This window comes from Linderina pennispora, assembly GCF_002104995.1.
Source record: "Linderina pennispora strain ATCC 12442 chromosome Unknown DL89scaffold_4, whole genome shotgun sequence".
NCBI lineage: Eukaryota > Fungi > Kickxellomycota > Kickxellomycetes > Kickxellales > Kickxellaceae > Linderina > Linderina pennispora.
In genome coordinates, this window is record NW_024468252.1 from 799,163 (window position 1) to 816,164 (window position 17,002).

The following is a 17,002-nucleotide window of genomic DNA, read 5'->3' on the forward strand; positions in this document are numbered from 1 at the left end:
GCTTTGGGCGAATTGCTTTGCGCTTTTATGTTCGTTTTATACATTCTTGCCCAGAATCGAGCGCTGAAGAAAAACAAAACGAGGCACCCTCCATTCTCATTGTTATTTACACGCCCGGGTGCCTGCAAGTCTAGTAGGAGCACCATGCCGGGCACAGGCATTCAGCTGGGCCTTCTCACGACATAGTAGAGCTTGGTTTTCATCATGTCCTGCACTTGGAAGGGGGGCTTCGCATGGCCTTCTTTTTCTTCTCCCAACCCGTCCTTCTTCCTCCCTCCCCCTACTACCGTTCGTAACTCTTAATATACCCTCTTCCTTCGCCCGCACCTCTAGTTTCCTTGTTCTTTGTGGAATCCATACCGACCTGTTAAATAGCGTTACGCTTCTCATCCTTCCTCTTTTCCCGCACGTCTCTTTCTGTTACTCACATCGTTTATCTGTATGATTTCGGCTGCTAGCATTCACTCCTTTCGCCGAGCGGAAGACGAAGAACCTGCTAAACATCCGTTCTGCTTGGTTCAAGAAGGACGAGGCTGCCGATTCAGCCATGGATTCTACCACAGCGACGCCGAAGCTGGCGGCGCCGTTCAGCTCCTTGGGCAATTCCAAAGTCAAGGTTCTCAGTCGGTCCCGGGCTCGCGAGCTCCTGAGCAGCGCGATGATACGTAAGTAGCACCCCATCATTCACCCCTCCCCTGTTTAGTCACTGTGTACATAAATGCTGGGCAGTAACGCTCAATGAATGCGCCAAATCCTGCATTATTTCTGCTGGGCCAGATGCTACTTTCCCGGCCAACGCTTATCGAGCCGGCGTTATCTTGCTTGAGCGGTGTGACCTCTTCCCCTGGTTTCTGGCACCCTCTCTGGCTTTGCGTCGTTTGCCCAGCGCTTTTTTGCGTTGTCCTCTGGGACGTAGTAGCCGGCCCAACACCATTTTGTGCAAGACCTCTGTATGCTGTACTTTCCAGGCGGGTCTAGATCACGGCCGCAATGATACAACACACCGCTCGCCAAGTTATTCCACTCCGAGCAGCAATTTTGTCAGCTACTCCGTGTTCCTGGAATGGCACGCGTTGGCCATGCGAGTTACATATATCCTCCGCCGGTATCTATATGCATTTTCGGAAAACGTTGGTTGGATCTCCCCCGCGCTCAATTTCTATCTCAGTGCTACTGCATTATTGGCAAGCACCACCCCAATGGGCCAGGCATTTTTCTGACGCATGTCGAGAACACTGCCCATGAACCAGAGTTGGCGGCATTCCTGGATCTAAAAAATTGCTGCGTGCTAACCTCGTAGGGCTCATGGAAAGAATGATTGAGGAGCTGTTTCCCTGTGTCACCGAGGGCGACGTAGGGTCCTCGTTCGCCAACAGCGATATTGCCACGAACGGCCCGCTGCCGAATTTTGAAGAATTCCTGAAGCACATATGCTGCCGCACGCGCACACAGCTCACATGTATGAGCTTGGCGCTGCTGTACCTGACCCGCTTGCGCGCCAACCACCCACGCTCGCGGGGCTCCCCGGGCTCGTCCTATCGCCTGGCACTTTCATCGCTCTGTGTGGCAACAAAGTACCTCTACGATGACGCGTACCACACATGTTCGTGGGTCCAGGTGTCAATGGGGCTGTTCACGCAGCGTGAGGTCAACCAGATGGAGATGGAATTCATGTACTTTTTGCATTACCAGCTCGGCGTAACATCAACTGAGTGGAACCAGTGGATCGCGACACTTGAGGCTAAGCTTGTATCTCGGTGGCAGGAGAAGGGCAAGGCTGAGACCATCTACGGGTTCGGACTGTTCTTGTCGCGTGAGTGCTGTGAGCCCAATGCCCAAGATGCTGTGCGCGATATTGCGTGGGGCGAGGGTGGCAAAAACCTGCTTACTCTGCTCAATAACGCGATCCAGAATAGCAATAGTGCTGCATCCGACAAGTGTTCGCCGTCGGTCGATTCTGCAGTCTCGGATACCACTTGCCTGCCAACGCCAGATCCAAATGGTTGGTTTCGCATCCGCTCCCCAGTGCTCCATGCGGGGCAGCAGTCAGGTGTCCTCAGCTCGTCGATGACTATTGACTCTAACCCGATCACGCCCAACACCGCCCACTTCTCGGATACGCCGTGCCTTGATGACAAGATGAGTGCATACCCGCAGCAGACGCACCTCTACCCAGCACACACAAATGTGCAAGCACACATTCCAGCCTGCCTTCCTGAGGTCAATCGCCCATTGTCGATGCCAGCAAACAACGGGGGCTTTGTTCAGGCGGGCTCGATAGGCTCGACCCCATCAGTTGCCATGCACCGCCACGCCACAGACACCGGGGGTGGTCTTGACTGGGATGTCCCGGTGCATCGCCACCCGCACCCGCCGCCACAGCCGCCACAAGCCTTAGTTCCGGCCTCATCAATGAGTGCAACAACGAACGCTAGCTCGGGATCGATCTCAGTCGATTCGCAGCCACATATTCATACCGGAGGAGGGTATTATGGACGACAGCGCCTTGCATTACAGCACACAGTACCTGTGTTGTCCAGCGACAGCTACGAGCGGCAGTATGTGCCCCAGCCAATCTGCGCTCCAGAAATAATGTCAAGCATCTCGTCGCATGCCAGCCAGAGGTACAACAGCTTCTCATCTTCGTCCCCGATGTACAGCGCTGCCTTTGGCTCTGAGACCGCTGGATATGCACAACAACGTCAATCAGCCCTGTCCAACAGTAGCCGATGCGATTTTAGCTCCCCTGCAGATGGGCTATCGGCGGTCTCCTCAAAGATGGGCGCAGCATATTCTGGCGATATGGCGAAGGGAGGTGAAAGGCGTTCGTTCAGCCAGTCGGCGATGCAGCGGCCAGCTTCGTCGATTCCACTTTCTAGCGTTCATCCGATCGTGCAGCAGCAGCAGCAGGCAGCACATTCAGCTGGCCACTATTATACGCTTCCTCGTTCAGCAACCAATCCCACCATGTCTTCGACTAGCTTCCAGACCAGCAACAGTTCAACGGCAGCTGCACGCAAGAACAGCCAGCACAGGCTATCGACGCTTGCTAAGCTTGTAGGCGGCGTCGCCTCGGGAAACGGAGCTGTGAGTGTCTCAAGACCGAGTACAGCCCAAGCACTCGCACCACAATCATCCAGCATTACGAGCACGGCGACAATCGTCTCGCGCAACTCGCATAATACCGCAGGGGCAACAAAGATGGTTCAGGGAAGCGACTCCGGCGGCAACCAACTGCCAACCACTTGTACGGTGCCGCAAACTGTGCAGGTGCCAGTGCCATCGCCTCCATTGGAGCTGCATGTCACGGCTCCTCGCTGTCCTGGCCACAACGACGGTTCAACAGCGGCAGTGTCTGTCAGCACTCCAGGCAACCGATCCACAAAGTCATCTGTATCATCATCATCTATCAGCGGACGCCGCCTCAGCTGGCGCCAGCACGGGCGCTACTCAACCGCGAGTCTGGCGCAAAAGCTTCGTTCATTGGCAGCATTCAACTGGTCATCGGGCGGGCCTGGCACATCCTCAATACCCCAGTGCAAGCAGGGTCCCGCACCACCAGTCAGCAACATTGAGGAAGAAGAGGAAGGTACCGACAGCTGTGACCTGTACCGTCACCACGATACAGTGTCGGTGCAGGATATCACGATCTGCGCGCGCAATATCAACCCAAAAGCGCAGCAGCTACTGCCCCATGCAGACAGGTACCAACACATTTTCGTCCAGCAGCACCTCGCAAACAATGTTCAGCCGTAAGGCAGTAGTCAACACGCAGAATGGCCGCCAGGCTTCGCTGAAGAACGTCAAGGCAGCGTTTGACTGCATCGCACCTACCCAGTCGCCATCTACATTCGAATTTGAGTATGACATGGATGGCTATGTGTCCATGAAATCATAACCCCCCTCATCATTTGCACAACCCCCTTTTAGGCACAGTAGCCTCGGTAACTTCAATACTAACTTATATCATGCTATGTACATGTTTAGTTCCGACATGAGCTTGCTTATTAATGGCTATTAGATGTGCTGATTCCTGTGCCTTGTCAAAGTTTAGAAGCATCAGCGCCTCAGCGGACATGTGTTCCGTCGCATATGGCGAGTTTGGGGGCAACGCTGACTTCATCCAGCACAACCTCGCTGCTCGAAGTTGGGTGGGATATGACTGCTGGGCTGGAATGAGGGCATTGGCTGTGACGGCAACGGAGGCGGCATCATGCTCGATGGCAGATGTGATGGCGGGATGCCCATCTTTGCCAAATCTGCTGCCAGCGGCGATATATCAGTGGGCATATTGGCAGTAGGCAGTGGTGGAGGCACAGCGTTAGAGGGCAGCGGCGGAAGGCTAGGCAGGACACCTGCAGCCTGCAGACTGCTTCTGGTCGAGTTGCTGGTGGTGTACGGGCTCTTTGAGTGGTGCTGATGACCTGCGCCGGCGGATCTCATGTACCCCTGCCGAGTTCCCAGGAATCGAACATACGCATCGGGGGCTCATCTGAGGTTGGCCTCGAGTCCACCGCCATCGTTGTCCGGACTCGGAGAACAGGGAGTCTGACTGCGAGTACAGCGACTGGCCGTCGGGACGATCCTTGATCTGCTGCTCGTATGTATCGCTACGGTTGGTTGATCTGGATTTCTGTGAGCTGGACGGTGAGCCCTTGGGGTGGAGGAGTGCCAAGCCATGGGGCTTCAATCGCACGCTCTGACCCCTTTGAGGTCGTCGACTGCGTGGGGCTCGACGACGCGTAGGCCTTGGCCTTGGCCATAGTAGCGAGTGTGTGGGGCTTGGCTGGTGGCAAGTGGGAACTGCGCGATTCGCGCATGTCGCTGAGACGGAAAATGTATTCATGTGGCATCCAGGGCTCGCAAAACAGCAGGGTGGTGGCGAGATGCACTGCGAGCTGGCCTGGCAGTTGCCACGTGCAGGTCAACTAGGGGCGCACCGATCCTGCAGCTGTGGCAAGGGCTGCCGTAGGCCAGTGACCAGGAGATGCCTGAGCATGATCAACAATTGTGGCCGGGGTCCGCTGCTGAGTGGAGCCGGCACTGGTACGGGTTACTAGAGTTCTCTGCGGCGGATGACCGTCTCGAGCCGCGCTTAATGAATGCTGTGGCCTTGGATGAAGCGTTTGGGCTGACACTCGCAACCGCAGCAGCGGCATAGGCTACGGAAGTGGCACTGAAGGGGAGGTGCGAGATCTCGATGGCGAAGATTCCGGCGCATTGTGGTGGCATCAATGGTCAGACTGAGTGGATGCTGTGCTGTACGGTCGAGAACCCAGCGCCAGCGCGACTGGGAGTTGGCAGTGGTGTGCTGGAGGTCTGTGGCCATTGCATCAATTACCAGAGTGTTTACAGATGGGCACGATAGTGCTCGGCGTGGGTAGGCTGGCGCATCCTTTCAGGTACACTGGGCTGTAGACGTACTCGTCAATGGCAGCGTGCTGGCTGGGTCGCATCGACAGCCACTGCCTTATCAAAGTCCAGGGAGATTTGCTCTGTAAGGCCGCTCTGTCTGGATGCGCTCAAGCGGCGAAGCTGTGGACGACTCAGCGGGCTGGGAAATCTTGGCGATGCGCTCCTGGAGCTCGATGTTATAGCTGGAGTAGTTTTGGTGGGGTGCGAGCACAGACTCCATGATGTATTTGATAGCAGCTTTGCAGGACGCCGGGACGCTCTCCCATGTCTCGCTCATGCGGTTGACAACAGAGCCAGAGATGGCGCAGATCACGCCGTTCAGAGACTCGTAATCGCCAAGCTCGCGCAAAAGATAGGCCACAGTGACCCACCACTCGACACGGCGGGAGCGCATTTTTGCCTGGGCAGACAGGAGGACGGAGGACTCAACGAAGCGGGCGATGAAGCTGGTGTGATCCTTGAATGAGCCTTAGAGCCTGCATTGCAGGGGTCTCAGGCATGGCATTCGGGCTGCGTGCGCCGCCACCATGCATGAACTTTGCCCCTTCAAGGATGGAGTCGGGAGTGAGCTTCTGGAACAGATGGCTGGCGGAGGCAGAGATGGCGTATGCCATGATGCCAGGCGGGATTGTATCGAGCGACTTGCAGAGCTCTGTGGCAGTGCCTTCGCGGGCGCTGGATCTGAACAGGCTCTGCACAAGCTCAAGGACGCTGCCTAGCTGGCTGCTGCCAACCGACATATCGCGGCGTGGGATCAGCGGGACGCGCTCGTCCATGACTGCCCGCTGCTGTTTACTGAGACGCATGTACACTTCGTTGACCGGCACTGCATACGATACGGTGATAGGTGAGGATGCCCACGCTGTGGTGATATTACGTTCAGTTGCACCTGATGCCGATGACGCCTGTGGGGCACTTGTCCGGTGGTGGTGGGATTCGGGGCGCTGCTCGTCAGACGCTATGTTGGCGAGTGCCGATGTGTACTGGTGGATGAGCGATTCGGCGAGATCGAGCTGCTGGAGAATGTGCGAGTGGAGCTTGTCGAGCTTTAGCGCGTGGGCTTGATCAGGCTGCGGATCGTCGGGCGTAGCAATGGTGGAGCTGCGGGTCAGGTCCCGGATGGGGTCGCGGATGGCAGTGAGGCGGGATGAGATGCCCTGGAGGTGAACGAACTCGGTGCAGGTGAGGTGCGGCTTGGCGGGGCCAGGTTGGCTGGTGCTTTGAGCCGGACATGGGGCGCGCAGAGTCTACAGAGGGCATTTGTGGATAGCTTAGCATTCTGAACTGCTGTTTCATTTATTTGGCAGCTATTGTTGTGGGGGGTTGCTGTGTTTGCTGCGGGCTAGTAGGGCTGCTGCTGTACCTTTAAGCGACCATTACTGCTTGTGTGACCAGAGAACTGGCAATGGAGAGTATGTCGAGGATGTTGATATAGGGTGTTCAATGTGTTACGCGAACGTATATGGTAGCGAAGAGCTAAGGAGTATATCGGCAGAAAAGTAAATGGGGTATAGCTGAAGAGAGAAGAGTGGAATGGAAGCAGAGCTGGGCCGCTCTTTAAAGCAAGGCAAGAGCGCCTTTCGGAGATTCGCAGCCTTGCCCTGTTCCCAAAAAAACTGGCAGACTGCGAATGCGCCAAAGGGAAATAATCCATGGGTGAAAAATTTAGGTACAGACGCCTGTTTGCGACATGCACGGCCAGCTAGGCTGAGTACCGGCAGTGATCATGCTGCAAATCGCGATGCGCAGAGGAGAAAAGGAGCAGCCCAGCATCCTTTTTCTTAGGCTGGCAGGAGCAGCACGTTGGCGCCTGATAGACGGGATATTATTCCTCTGCAAAGACACAGATCGTTCGCTTTCTGCGGTACTGTTGAGAGCCAAGGGGATTTTCTCCCCGGGAAAAAGCAAGTGACAACAAGCATCGTCGGAGAGCTCGTGCTCTGCCGGTGAGGTCAGAGGGCAGCAAACGGCTGACCAGCGGAGCATGTGCTTCCGAATGGCCGGTTTAGACATGGCAAATGGGAACCGCGAACGGTAGCGAGACATTATGAGGAACAATGGTGCATTTATGCAGGAGGTGGGTTTGTGTAGGACACATTCTGAATTGCTCTACCGGGACGCGGTGGGGAAGGGGTCAATAGTGGCCAGCAGTGGCCAGGCTATTGCTCGCATAACAAGCGAGGACCGCGTGGGAGGGGCTATTTCAATGCCTTGGGTAGTTTTCTCGCTGCCGATTGTGCTTCAGAATAAGCAACGCCCTTCTGCAGAAAAGCCCCTGGGTCCGCAAGCACAAGGGCGAGTTGGGGAGGAGGAATCCGGCCCACGGTAGGGCCACGCGCGGCACCGCCCCGAAACTCCTCTCCCCTGGTGACACGGTCTCCAGGCGGGCAAGTTCCGGACTGGGCGTGATCAAGCTGCGTGCAATTTCGGACCGTTCCTAAAAGCAAATAGTAATCAGGTTTATGCGCGCGCTCCAGCGAAAATTGGGACGGGTGTGCTTGCTTTATTTGCCAGACTCCCCTTCCTCCTCTCCCCTCTCTCACCCACTCTTCATTCTTCTGGCCTTTGTCATTGTCATTATACGTTCTTTTGCTTATGCATGTGCAAGGCTCTGCTCTCTACCCCGGCAGCAAGTGAAAAGTAGCCTTATCACCAAAAAAAAGTACCCGACACCTCCAGCTTCTTACTTTTATTTCACGTCGTTGTTTTCATTTTTTGCTCCCCTCTTTTATTGCTGTTTTGTGGGGTGGGGACCACTCCTACACTTTCTCACTTCTTTTGCTCTCCTTGTTTTAAAAATATCCCGCTCTTACTCTTTGAATGCTAACCGACAAGTCTATTCCGGTTAACCCTCGCACCTCCGTCGACAGGGAGCGTGCAGACTCGCGCCTGGCGTCGCGCATCGGCAAGCCCACCAACATCCCATTGCCGACGGCACTATCGACCTCAAGGCCCAATTCCTATGTTCATGCACCGCAAGAGCGAGTCAATGAGCCGCACGTCTGTGGAGGACGGGCGCATCTCGCAGATGTCGCTGTCGCGAGCGCTTTCAGCCGCAGATGGGACAGTACTCCGCCCGCCCCTCGTTCGACGCTGTGGGCGAGTCGCCGACAGCTGGTGGGTTTTCGGATGCAGCAACAGATGCGAGCTCGGCGAATGGCGCGAATGTGCAGGGCAGCACCAATGGATCGGTTTCTGATGTAGACGATGGCGAGAAGGTTCTGCCGGTGCGTGTAGCGGTACGGATCCGGCCATTGATCGTTGACAATACGGAGAGCGGGCAGACGAGCTCCTATGCCCGCAACACGAGCTGTCTGGAGCCCAAGCCCAATGCATCGATTGTGGTGTACCCAGTGAACTCTGCCAACGGAAGCTTGGCAGGAGCGAGCTATGGCAGCGATGGAATGGCCGGGCTAGGCGGCTTTGTCCGGCACAGCGGTGCGCCGTCGCATGCAGTGTCGAACCAGCCGCGCACCTACAACTTTGATTTTGTGTATGGGCCCGAGACGTCGCAAATATCTGTTTTCGACTCGTCGATTGCACCGCTGCTGGCGCGGTTCGTTGAGGGCTACAATGTCACAATTCTTGCGTACGGACAGACATCTTCGGGCAAGACGTTCACGATGGGCACTGACGCTGATGCGACAGCGCCGGAGGATGTCGGCATTGTGCCCCGCGCGCTGACACAGATTTTCCAGTGGACCAACTCGCACCAGACCGTTGACGAGACCGGCAAGCCCAACATCGACGTGCGTGTGTCGTTCATGGAGGTGTACAACGAGGAGCTCATCGACCTGGTCGCACAGTCGCAGTTCCATGGCGTGCGGCCGCCGATTTTCATCCGCGAGGACACCAAGGGCAACGTTGTGTGGGTGGGCGTCAAGGAGCAGGCTGTGTCCGATGCGCAGCACGCGCTGTCGATTTTGATTGATGGATCCAAGGAGCGGCAGACGGGCGGCACGCGCATGAACGACAAGTCGTCGCGGTCGCACGCCATCTACACAGTGACGCTGACGCAGCAGCGCACGCGCGGCGATTCGCACGAGCCGGTCAAGATTGTATCCAAGCTGCACTTTGTCGATCTGGCCGGCTCCGAGCGGCTCAAGAAGACGCAGGCCGAGGGTGAGCGCCAGCGCGAGGGCATCTCAATCAACTCTGGGCTGCTGGCCCTGGGCAATGTCATTTCGGCGCTCGGAAGTCCCCAGCGTGGTGCGGATCTGCATGTGCCATATCGCAACAGCAAGCTGACGTACATGCTGCGAGACTCGCTGGGTGGCAGTGCACAGACGCTGCTGATTGCCTGCGTAGTCGGCGGCAGAAGCCAACATGGCCGAGACAGTCAACACACTCAAGTACGCGGCGCGTGCGCGCAACATCAAGAACCGCGGCGGTGTCAATATGGTGTCGCTGGGCAAGGCCTCGGCCAAGGAGCTCGAGGCCCTGCGCGCCCTGGTGAAGAAGCTCAAGGGCGAAGTGCATTCGCTGAACCAGCGTCTGCAGGATGCCGAGAGCACAGGACGCGACAGCTTCTCGCTGAACTCGTCGATGCAGAGCATGCCGGTGCCGGGCCTGGTCCAAATCACCGTCGTCGCCAGCGAATCGGGTTATCACCGGATTCAGCGACTCGCTGGCGGGCGAGAGCCCGAGCCGCATCCCGATCACCAGCGCAGCTCTGCAGAGGCGCATGAACGCGCACGAAGAGCTCAATGTGGTCAAGGCGCGGAACCAGACGCTGGAGACGGAGCTTATGGAGCTCACCGAGACATACGCGGATCTCCTGTGGAAGTTCAACGAGGCGTGCAGCGAGATCGAGGAGCGCCAGAGCGAGAGCTTTGAGCGCGACCAGAGGCTGCGCGACCGCGAGCAGGAGATCCGGCGGCTGACGAGCCACTCGCAGCAATGGGCGGCGGTCCTGTGCCCTCGGCGGTGCTGGATCTCGACGAGAGCCGCCCGCAGTCGGTTGCGGATACGCTGCGGCAGAAGCGCCGGTCAGCCCGCCTCAGCCTGTCGAACCGGTCGATTGCCGAGAATGAGCGGCTGGACCGGTTCACCGAGGGCATTTCACTGCTGGCCGACGAGACTGTGCCGCCGATGCCGGATCTCGACCAGCTGCACACGCTGCAGTCGGCTCAGAGCAGCCGGCAGCAGAGCGAGGTATTCCATGAGGCAGTGACTGGTGAGGGCAAGAGTAAGGGCGACGGCCCAGGCGAGGCTGAATTTGATGCGGTGCTGGAGGAGTACGACGAGTAACATTCGCAGAATCGAAGGCGAGCTGAAGGCCGCCAACGAGATGATCGAGAATCTGCGCCTGCAGCTGTCAATGCAGGAGACCAAGGCGACATATGCCGAGAAGCTCAACGTGTCGCAGCAGGCGCAGGTCGAGACTCTGAGGATACAGCTGGACCAAGGCGCGCGAGGCCGGCCAGGAGGAGGAGCAGCGCCGGCGTGCAGTCGAGGCCGAGCTCGAGGACGCCAACTTCAGCGCAGAGACGCAGCTCGAGTCGGTGGCCAATGAGTGGCGCCTGGAGATGCAGCATTGCGACGAGCAGTGGACCGAGCGCTGGGAGGCTATGCAGGCCGAGCACGACCAGGCCCTGGCCGAGAGCGAGCGCCAGGTCGCCAAGCTGCGCACCGAGCTGGAGGTCGAGAAGGCCGTACCGCGTCTCTCGGGCATGCCTGAGTCAGATGCCGAGCTGAAGCAGAAGAATGTGGAGCTGAAGGAGGAGAACGCCGAGCTGCGTCGCGAGCTCGAAGCCCTGAAGGTCAGTCAGCAAGAGACGCGGGAGCTGGCAGCCAGCCAGCAGGAATCACAGGAGCTGATAGCCAGCCAGCAGGAGCTGAAGAACGAGGTTGAAGAGCTGAGGCGCCAGGCTAGGGCGGCCGACGCACGTGCGCAGATCGCTGAGGAGGCATCGGCGGCGTTGGCAGCAAAGCTCGCAGCCCAGCGCGATGTGACGTCGCCGCGCATGAAGGACCGCAGCCTGTCGCGCCAGCTGTCCGACAAGATTGTTCTGCGCACGCGCGGCTCCCCGTCGCCGCGCAGCTCCAGCAGCGAGAGCGACGCGCAGCAGTTCCCAGGGGTACCCGAGGAGGACGACATGACGCCTCCCGAGCGCCGCCTGTGGAACATGCGCAACCGCCATAGCGCTACTACTCCGGCGCTGCCGCTGTCGCCTGCGCAGCCGTCTTCCTCTGACGACAAGTGCGCGTCATACCCCGAGCTGCGGCTGGCGTCAACTGCGCGCGACTCGGCTATCGCCAATGCTGGCATGCATCGCCAGGCTGTGTACGACGAAATCCAGATCCAGCAGATGCTAAAGGACGCGGCAGCCGAGAGCGACCGCCAGGCGGGTGCCGACAAGGAGCTGCGGGAGCTGCGAGCTAAGATTGAGGAGCTGCGGGAGGCGAAGAAGGAGCTGCAGCAGCACAACAGCCAGATGAAGAACATCATGCGCGACCTGGGCGACCGCCTGGTGAAGCTGGCAGAGGAGAACGACATGCTGGAGGCCAAGGCGAATGAGCGTGACTCGCTGATCGAGGAGATGCGGCACATGACCAGTCTTGTCAGCGAGTATGAAGCCAAGATCCACGACTTGAACGTGGAGGCAGAGGTCCTGCGCGCGGCCCGGGACAAGGCAGAGCAGGCCTGCGAGGCTGGGCGCAACGACAGCAAGCTCGGCCATCGCCTCTCGGTCGAGTCGTTCCGGTCAGCAGCCGAGGAGACGCCGACGGCAAGCGACACGCCCAGGACGCAACATAGCGCCGACAGCGACAACGACGAGGCGGCAGCGCTGCGGGTGCGCCTTGACTTGGCCGAGGCTGAGCTGAAGGTGGCTCTGCGCAGCACTGACGAATACCGTAACCGTGTTGACATTCTCCTTGGCGACATCGAGTCGTACAAGCAGCACATTGGCTCGCTTGAAACGGCGCTTGCGTCCACCGACGGGCAGCTTGACACGACACGGCGCGAGGCGTCTGAGCTGCGCAACCTGGCAGCGCGTGCGCAGGAGCTTGAGGCCGAGCTGGGCTCACAAAAGACCCTGGTGGTGTGTCTGAAGGAGAGCCTTGCGTCGAGCGAGGAGCAGACGGAGGAGATCAAGCTCAACGCCGACCGCTATGCGAACGAGCTGCTGCGCGCCCAGGCGGAGGCCAAGTCGCTGGGAGACCAGGTCGAGCTGGTGTCCCAGCAGCTGATGGATGCCCGCCAGCTGGTCACCAACGAGGCCAGGGACCGCGACATTTGGAAGAGTCCGGTGCCAAGATCTCCGCGAAGAGGTCGACGAGATGCGCTCAAGGCGTCGCAAGTCCAAGATGAGCTGCTTCTGAGTACTTTTTTCTTTTTGCGTCTACTTTTTTAGTTGTCTTTCTACTATTTTGTTTCTTTTTCCGTCTACTTTCTGTTTAAGATCTATCGTCTCCAAAAAAAAATCGACATTACTCCGCAGGCGTTCATATCGACTGCATATATCGCCATGTAATAAACACCAGCATGTGCTATGACATGGCTGAGATAATCAGGACATTACGGTGAGTTTGATGATGGAGATGGCTGACATTGGAAATACACAAGAGTGGGAGATTTACTGGATGTAATAGCAGGCACCGCATCCAGGGGCGGTAGGCAAACAGGGCATCGTCGAGCTGGGTCTTGGTCAGCTGCGGGAACTTCTTGGCGTAGTACTGCTCGGCCAGTGCGTCTTTCACATCCTCGACCTTGTTCTGGGGCACCATGTGCACCGAGCAGCCGCCCCAGCCAGCGCCAGTGAGGCGGGAGCCGAGCGAACCCGCGCTGCGCGCAATGGAGCAGAGCTCGTCGAGCTCGGGGCAGCTGCAGTTGAACAGATCGCGGCAGCTGTCCTGGCTCTGGTTCATCAGGGAGCCAAGGATCTTGGCAACGTCGCCAACGGAGCTCTCGCAAGCCTGGCGGAACTTGACCACGCGCAGTGTCTCGGAAAACGCGTGGCAGGCGCGCTGCAGGATCTGGAACCTGTCGGCGCGCACGGGGAACTGGTCTTCGTGGATCTTGGTGCTGAGCTCGGCCGGAGTCATGTCGAGGGCGGCAGCCATTTCCTCGCGCGTGTAGCCGTCAGGATGTGCGGCGAAAGGCCTTCTCGGACTCCTCGAGCATGCGCGACAGGCGCTCAATCCACACCTGCACCTCGTCCCTGCCGGCGGTGTCCTGGTCGGCGAAGAGCTCGTCCATGATGATCTTGAACACCAGCGGATCGACGTCCTTGCAGGCAGGACGGCTGGCCAGGCCAAGATGCTTGGCGAGGATGAGGGCGCCGACGCGGGTCTCGACGACGCGCAGGTTGTAGCACACGGGGGCCGAGACGTGCTTGTCGGCGACCACCAGGGTGTTGGCAATGACGAAGACCATGGAGGGGTCGGTCTCGGGGAACTTGACCGGCGTGCCCCTGAGCTTCGGGTGGAACTCAATGAAGGAGCGCCGAGCCCTGGCGGCCCATGATGCTGATGGCCTGGTCCATGCCGCCCGAGTTGACGCCGACATGGCGCTCGGCGCTGGCAGCAATGCTGACCAGCTCGCTCTGCGTCAGGCTGATGCCGCAGACACGCTGCACGGCCAATAGCGTCGCGCAGACAAAGGCCGCCGACGACGACAGACCGCTGCCGGCGGGCACAGTGCCGTCCATCAGCGCATCCATGCCCTTGCCGTTGCGGTGTCCCAGGCGGTCGAACAGCCCGCGGTAGCCGCACTTGAAGTAGTTGGACCACTCGTGGACTGTCGAGTCGATCTCGAAGATGTCGCTGGTTGCTGAGAACAAGCGCGCCGGGTACTTGTCGTTGAGCGTGTTGGCCACATGGACCCTGTCAGTGTTGTTGGCGCGCACAGCGATCAGCGTGTCGGGTGCAATGGCCATCGGGAAGACCGGGAACCCGCAGTAGTCGATGTGCTCGCCGATGATGTTGACACGACCGGGCGCACGCGCAATGAAGTCGGGCTTGGACTCCGTACATTGTCTCGAAGTCGGCCGCCAGCTTGGCGTAGCGCCCAGACTGGCGCTCGACATTCAGACTGTAGATGTCATTGAGGCTCTTGATGACAGGAGCGGGAGAAGACATGGGTGAATTAGTAAGAGAGCGTTGGCAGGGGTGGGTATTAGAAATAATGATGATGGTGGTGGTGCGGGTCCAGAAAACCGTTCGTCGCATGGCCGTTTTATACTGCTTCGGAGGCCATGCGTCCATACGGTTTTCTCCTCGGCCGGGCAGATGCGTGTACAGAAGCAGCTTCCGGAACCCACCCTGATTCGCTCCAATTGCACCGGCAGCAGCAACACCAGCACCAGCACCAGCAGAGAAAAAGAAGAGGAAATAGCTTACCGCACTTGCGATGCAGATGCCGAGCACAGTGCATCTAGTGGATGTGTCGGGAGCATACGACCTCGTCTGTGGTCTGCACCACAGTCAACCGCCGGCCCGATTAGGAAGGTGGTATGTGCGGACCAGACTCCGGCGGCGCATCGGTTCGATGAGATTTACCCCTGTCTCCGCGCTGCTGGCGGCTCCTCCGAATTGGTGCGAGCCAGGTACGGAAAATCGGCCCTAACCCCAGTGGGTCCGCGCTCTGGCATGCATGGCCTTTATTTTTGGGCTGGACATGCACTAGCCGCCCGATGCATGGCCAATGCTGACTGGATGGTATAGAATCACGATACACGTCGAGACTGGACGCTCCGCCGACGCACCTGGCCCGGGGGAGACAAAAGGAGCTGGCGTAAAAAGGCTCACACCGGGCAGCCACTCTTCGCCGGCGTGACACGGAGCCTGCGTGACACAAGCCTGCCTATTGCAGAGGGTGGATCGGCGCGCCCAGCATCGGCTCATGTGGTCTTGGGCATACGGCCTTGCTGAATGCAGCGCCGTAGGATGTGGGGGCAGCAGCGGCTGGCAGCAACAAAACCCCCTCGCCACCCCTGAAGCCGCATCTTCTCCTTATCTCTCCTGCGCCCTAAACTCCACTTCTGCTATATTTCTACTCAGCCCGCCAAATGTCTGCCCAGGTCCCCACCTACACCGCCCTGTCGGATATCTACTCGACGGACCTGCTCCGCCACAGCGTACGGTACAATGCTCTCATCGAGGAGTTCGTCCGCATGTACGGACTCAAAGCCCGACTTCATTGCGCGCTCGCCCGGTCGCGTCAACATCATCGGCGAGCACATCGACTACTGCGGGTTCCCGGTCTTCCCGATGGCCATTGTGCCGGACTGTCTGATTGCAGTCAAGGTGACCGACGGCAGCGCCGTGAAGCTGGCCAACATCAATGGCGCCAAGTATCTGTCTCGCGAGTTCACGTATGACCCGGCCGACATTGTGGCCATCGACAATTCGACCCACGACTGGGCGACGTACTTCAAGTGCGGGTACAAGGGCGCCCTGGAGGCAACCAAGATCACCAATCCCAAGGGCATGCTCTGCATGATCGATGGCACGGTGCCTGCTGGCAGCGGCCTGTCCAGCTCGTCTGCGTTCGTGTGCAGCTCGGCGCTGGCCACAATGCGCGCCAACAACAATGTCCTGCCGCAGAAGGATATTGTCGAGACCAGTGTTGCGGCCGAGCGCTACTGCAACGTCAACGGCGGCGGCATGGACCAGTGCTGCAGCATCATGAGCAAGCTGGGCTCGGCGCTGTTCATCGAGTTCCACCCAGAGCTCAATACCACGCCTGTGGAGTTCCCCAAAACCAACCCGCAGATCGCCTTCGTTGTTGCCAACACCATGGTCACCTCTGACAAGGCTGTCACTGCGCCTGTGTGCTACAACCTGCGCGTCGTCGAGACCCGCATTGCTGCGCTGATGCTGGCTAAGTACCTGGGCATTGCCGACCGCCCTGCCTGCAGGGACGTCGATCCGCTGACATTCAAGGTTGTCATGGATGAGTTCTTTGCTGACCAGGACACCGCCGGCAAGGATGTGGTGCGGGTGTGGATCGAGCGACTCACCGCCATGCTGGCGTCGGCAACCGAGTTCTTCGGTGCTCAGCCCGAAGGGTACACGCGCGAGGAGTGCGCGGCGTACCTTGGCCTTTCGGTCGATGCCCTCGAGAAGAAAATACACGCCGACCGTTTCCCGGTGCGCGCCGACCGCTTCAAGCTGCTGCAGCGCTCGCAGCACGCGTACTCGGAGACCCTGCGTGTGGTCAAGTTCCGGGAGATCTGCGAGTCGACCGACGCATCCACTGACTACTTCAAGGCCCTGGGCGATCTGATGAACCAGAGCCAGGACAGCTGCCGCGATCTGTTCAACTGCAGCTGCCCCGAGCTCGACGAGCTCTGCTCCATTGCGCGCAGCGCGGGTTCGCTCGGCTCCCGCCTCACCGGCGCTGGCTGGGGCGGCAGCTCCGTGCACCTTGTCCCGCAGGATAGGGTTGAGCAGTTCATTATGGAAGTCAAGGAGAAGTACTACGCCAAGAACCTGCCTCACGTCCAGGGCCAGGATCTCGACGATGCTATTTTCGCGACCACCCCTGGCAGCGGTGCCGCTATTTTCGAGCTTGAAGAGTAACTCCTTTATAATTTTACATCCCACTTCACTAATCCCTGTTACTGTTAGCTTGAAAGAC

General features: G+C 58.7%; 7 protein-coding genes across 7 annotated transcripts; 5 read left to right on the top strand and 2 right to left on the bottom strand.

Moving 5' to 3' along the window:
- Window positions 1-721: 721 nt before the first annotated feature.
- DL89DRAFT_266425 (uncharacterized protein) lies at window positions 722-930 on the top strand (the record flags this gene model as incomplete). Its single annotated transcript, XM_040887078.1, has 1 exon — window positions 722-930. A coding segment is annotated over exon 1 (178 nt), but the record flags the coding sequence as incomplete, so codon positions are not given.
- Window positions 931-1,314: 384 nt separating this feature from the next.
- Window positions 1,315-1,728, top strand: DL89DRAFT_222136 (uncharacterized protein; the record flags this gene model as incomplete). The annotated part of the gene is made up of 1 exon (XM_040884571.1): window positions 1,315-1,728. A coding segment is annotated over one exon (414 nt), but the record flags the coding sequence as incomplete, so codon positions are not given.
- A 2,233-nt stretch (window positions 1,729-3,961) lies between these two features.
- DL89DRAFT_266426 (uncharacterized protein) lies at window positions 3,962-6,915 on the bottom strand (the record flags this gene model as incomplete). Its single annotated transcript, XM_040887079.1, is given in 13 exon segments — window positions 3,962-4,113; window positions 4,134-4,487; window positions 4,515-4,548; window positions 4,647-4,898; window positions 4,918-4,963; window positions 5,045-5,196; window positions 5,276-5,319; window positions 5,354-5,441; window positions 5,461-5,512; window positions 5,544-5,883; window positions 5,942-6,627; window positions 6,647-6,675; window positions 6,779-6,915. The coding sequence occupies 12 exon segments, from the start codon at window positions 6,673-6,675 to the stop codon at window positions 3,962-3,964; spliced, it is 2,229 nt and encodes a 742-aa protein (XP_040744939.1). The 5' UTR covers window positions 6,779-6,915.
- A 1,559-nt stretch (window positions 6,916-8,474) lies between these two features.
- DL89DRAFT_274510 (kinesin-domain-containing protein) lies at window positions 8,475-9,952 on the top strand (the record flags this gene model as incomplete). The annotated part of the gene is made up of 4 exons (XM_040889194.1): window positions 8,475-8,642; window positions 8,883-9,693; window positions 9,734-9,816; window positions 9,932-9,952. The coding sequence occupies 4 exons, from the start codon at window positions 8,475-8,477 to the stop codon at window positions 9,950-9,952; spliced, it is 1,083 nt and encodes a 360-aa protein (XP_040744940.1).
- An 852-nt stretch (window positions 9,953-10,804) lies between these two features.
- DL89DRAFT_125242 (uncharacterized protein) lies at window positions 10,805-12,841 on the top strand. Its single transcript, XM_040883263.1, has one exon. It carries the CDS (start codon window positions 10,944-10,946, stop codon window positions 12,771-12,773), a length of 1,830 nt encoding a protein of 609 aa, XP_040744941.1. The 5' UTR covers window positions 10,805-10,943; the 3' UTR covers window positions 12,774-12,841.
- A 96-nt stretch (window positions 12,842-12,937) lies between these two features.
- Window positions 12,938-14,652, bottom strand: DL89DRAFT_266428 (Galactokinase; the record flags this gene model as incomplete). Its single annotated transcript, XM_040887080.1, has 5 exons — window positions 14,446-14,652; window positions 13,920-14,384; window positions 13,551-13,849; window positions 13,019-13,522; window positions 12,938-12,998 (listed from the first exon to the last, which is right to left on the bottom strand). The coding sequence occupies exons 1-5, from the start codon at window positions 14,623-14,625 to the stop codon at window positions 12,938-12,940; spliced, it is 1,509 nt and encodes a 502-aa protein (XP_040744942.1). The 5' UTR covers window positions 14,626-14,652.
- Window positions 14,653-15,428: 776 nt separating this feature from the next.
- Window positions 15,429-16,944, top strand: DL89DRAFT_291930 (Galactokinase; the record flags this gene model as incomplete). Its single annotated transcript, XM_040890245.1, has 2 exons — window positions 15,429-15,497; window positions 15,550-16,944. 2 exons carry the CDS (start codon window positions 15,429-15,431, stop codon window positions 16,942-16,944), a joined length of 1,464 nt encoding a protein of 487 aa, XP_040744943.1.
- Between the last annotated feature and the right edge of the window lie 58 nt (window positions 16,945-17,002).

Coding starts and splice junctions, on each gene's coding strand:
- DL89DRAFT_125242 (XM_040883263.1), top strand. CDS start 10,944: ATGCAGCATTGCGACGAGCAGTGGACCGAGCGCTGGGAGGCTATGCAG.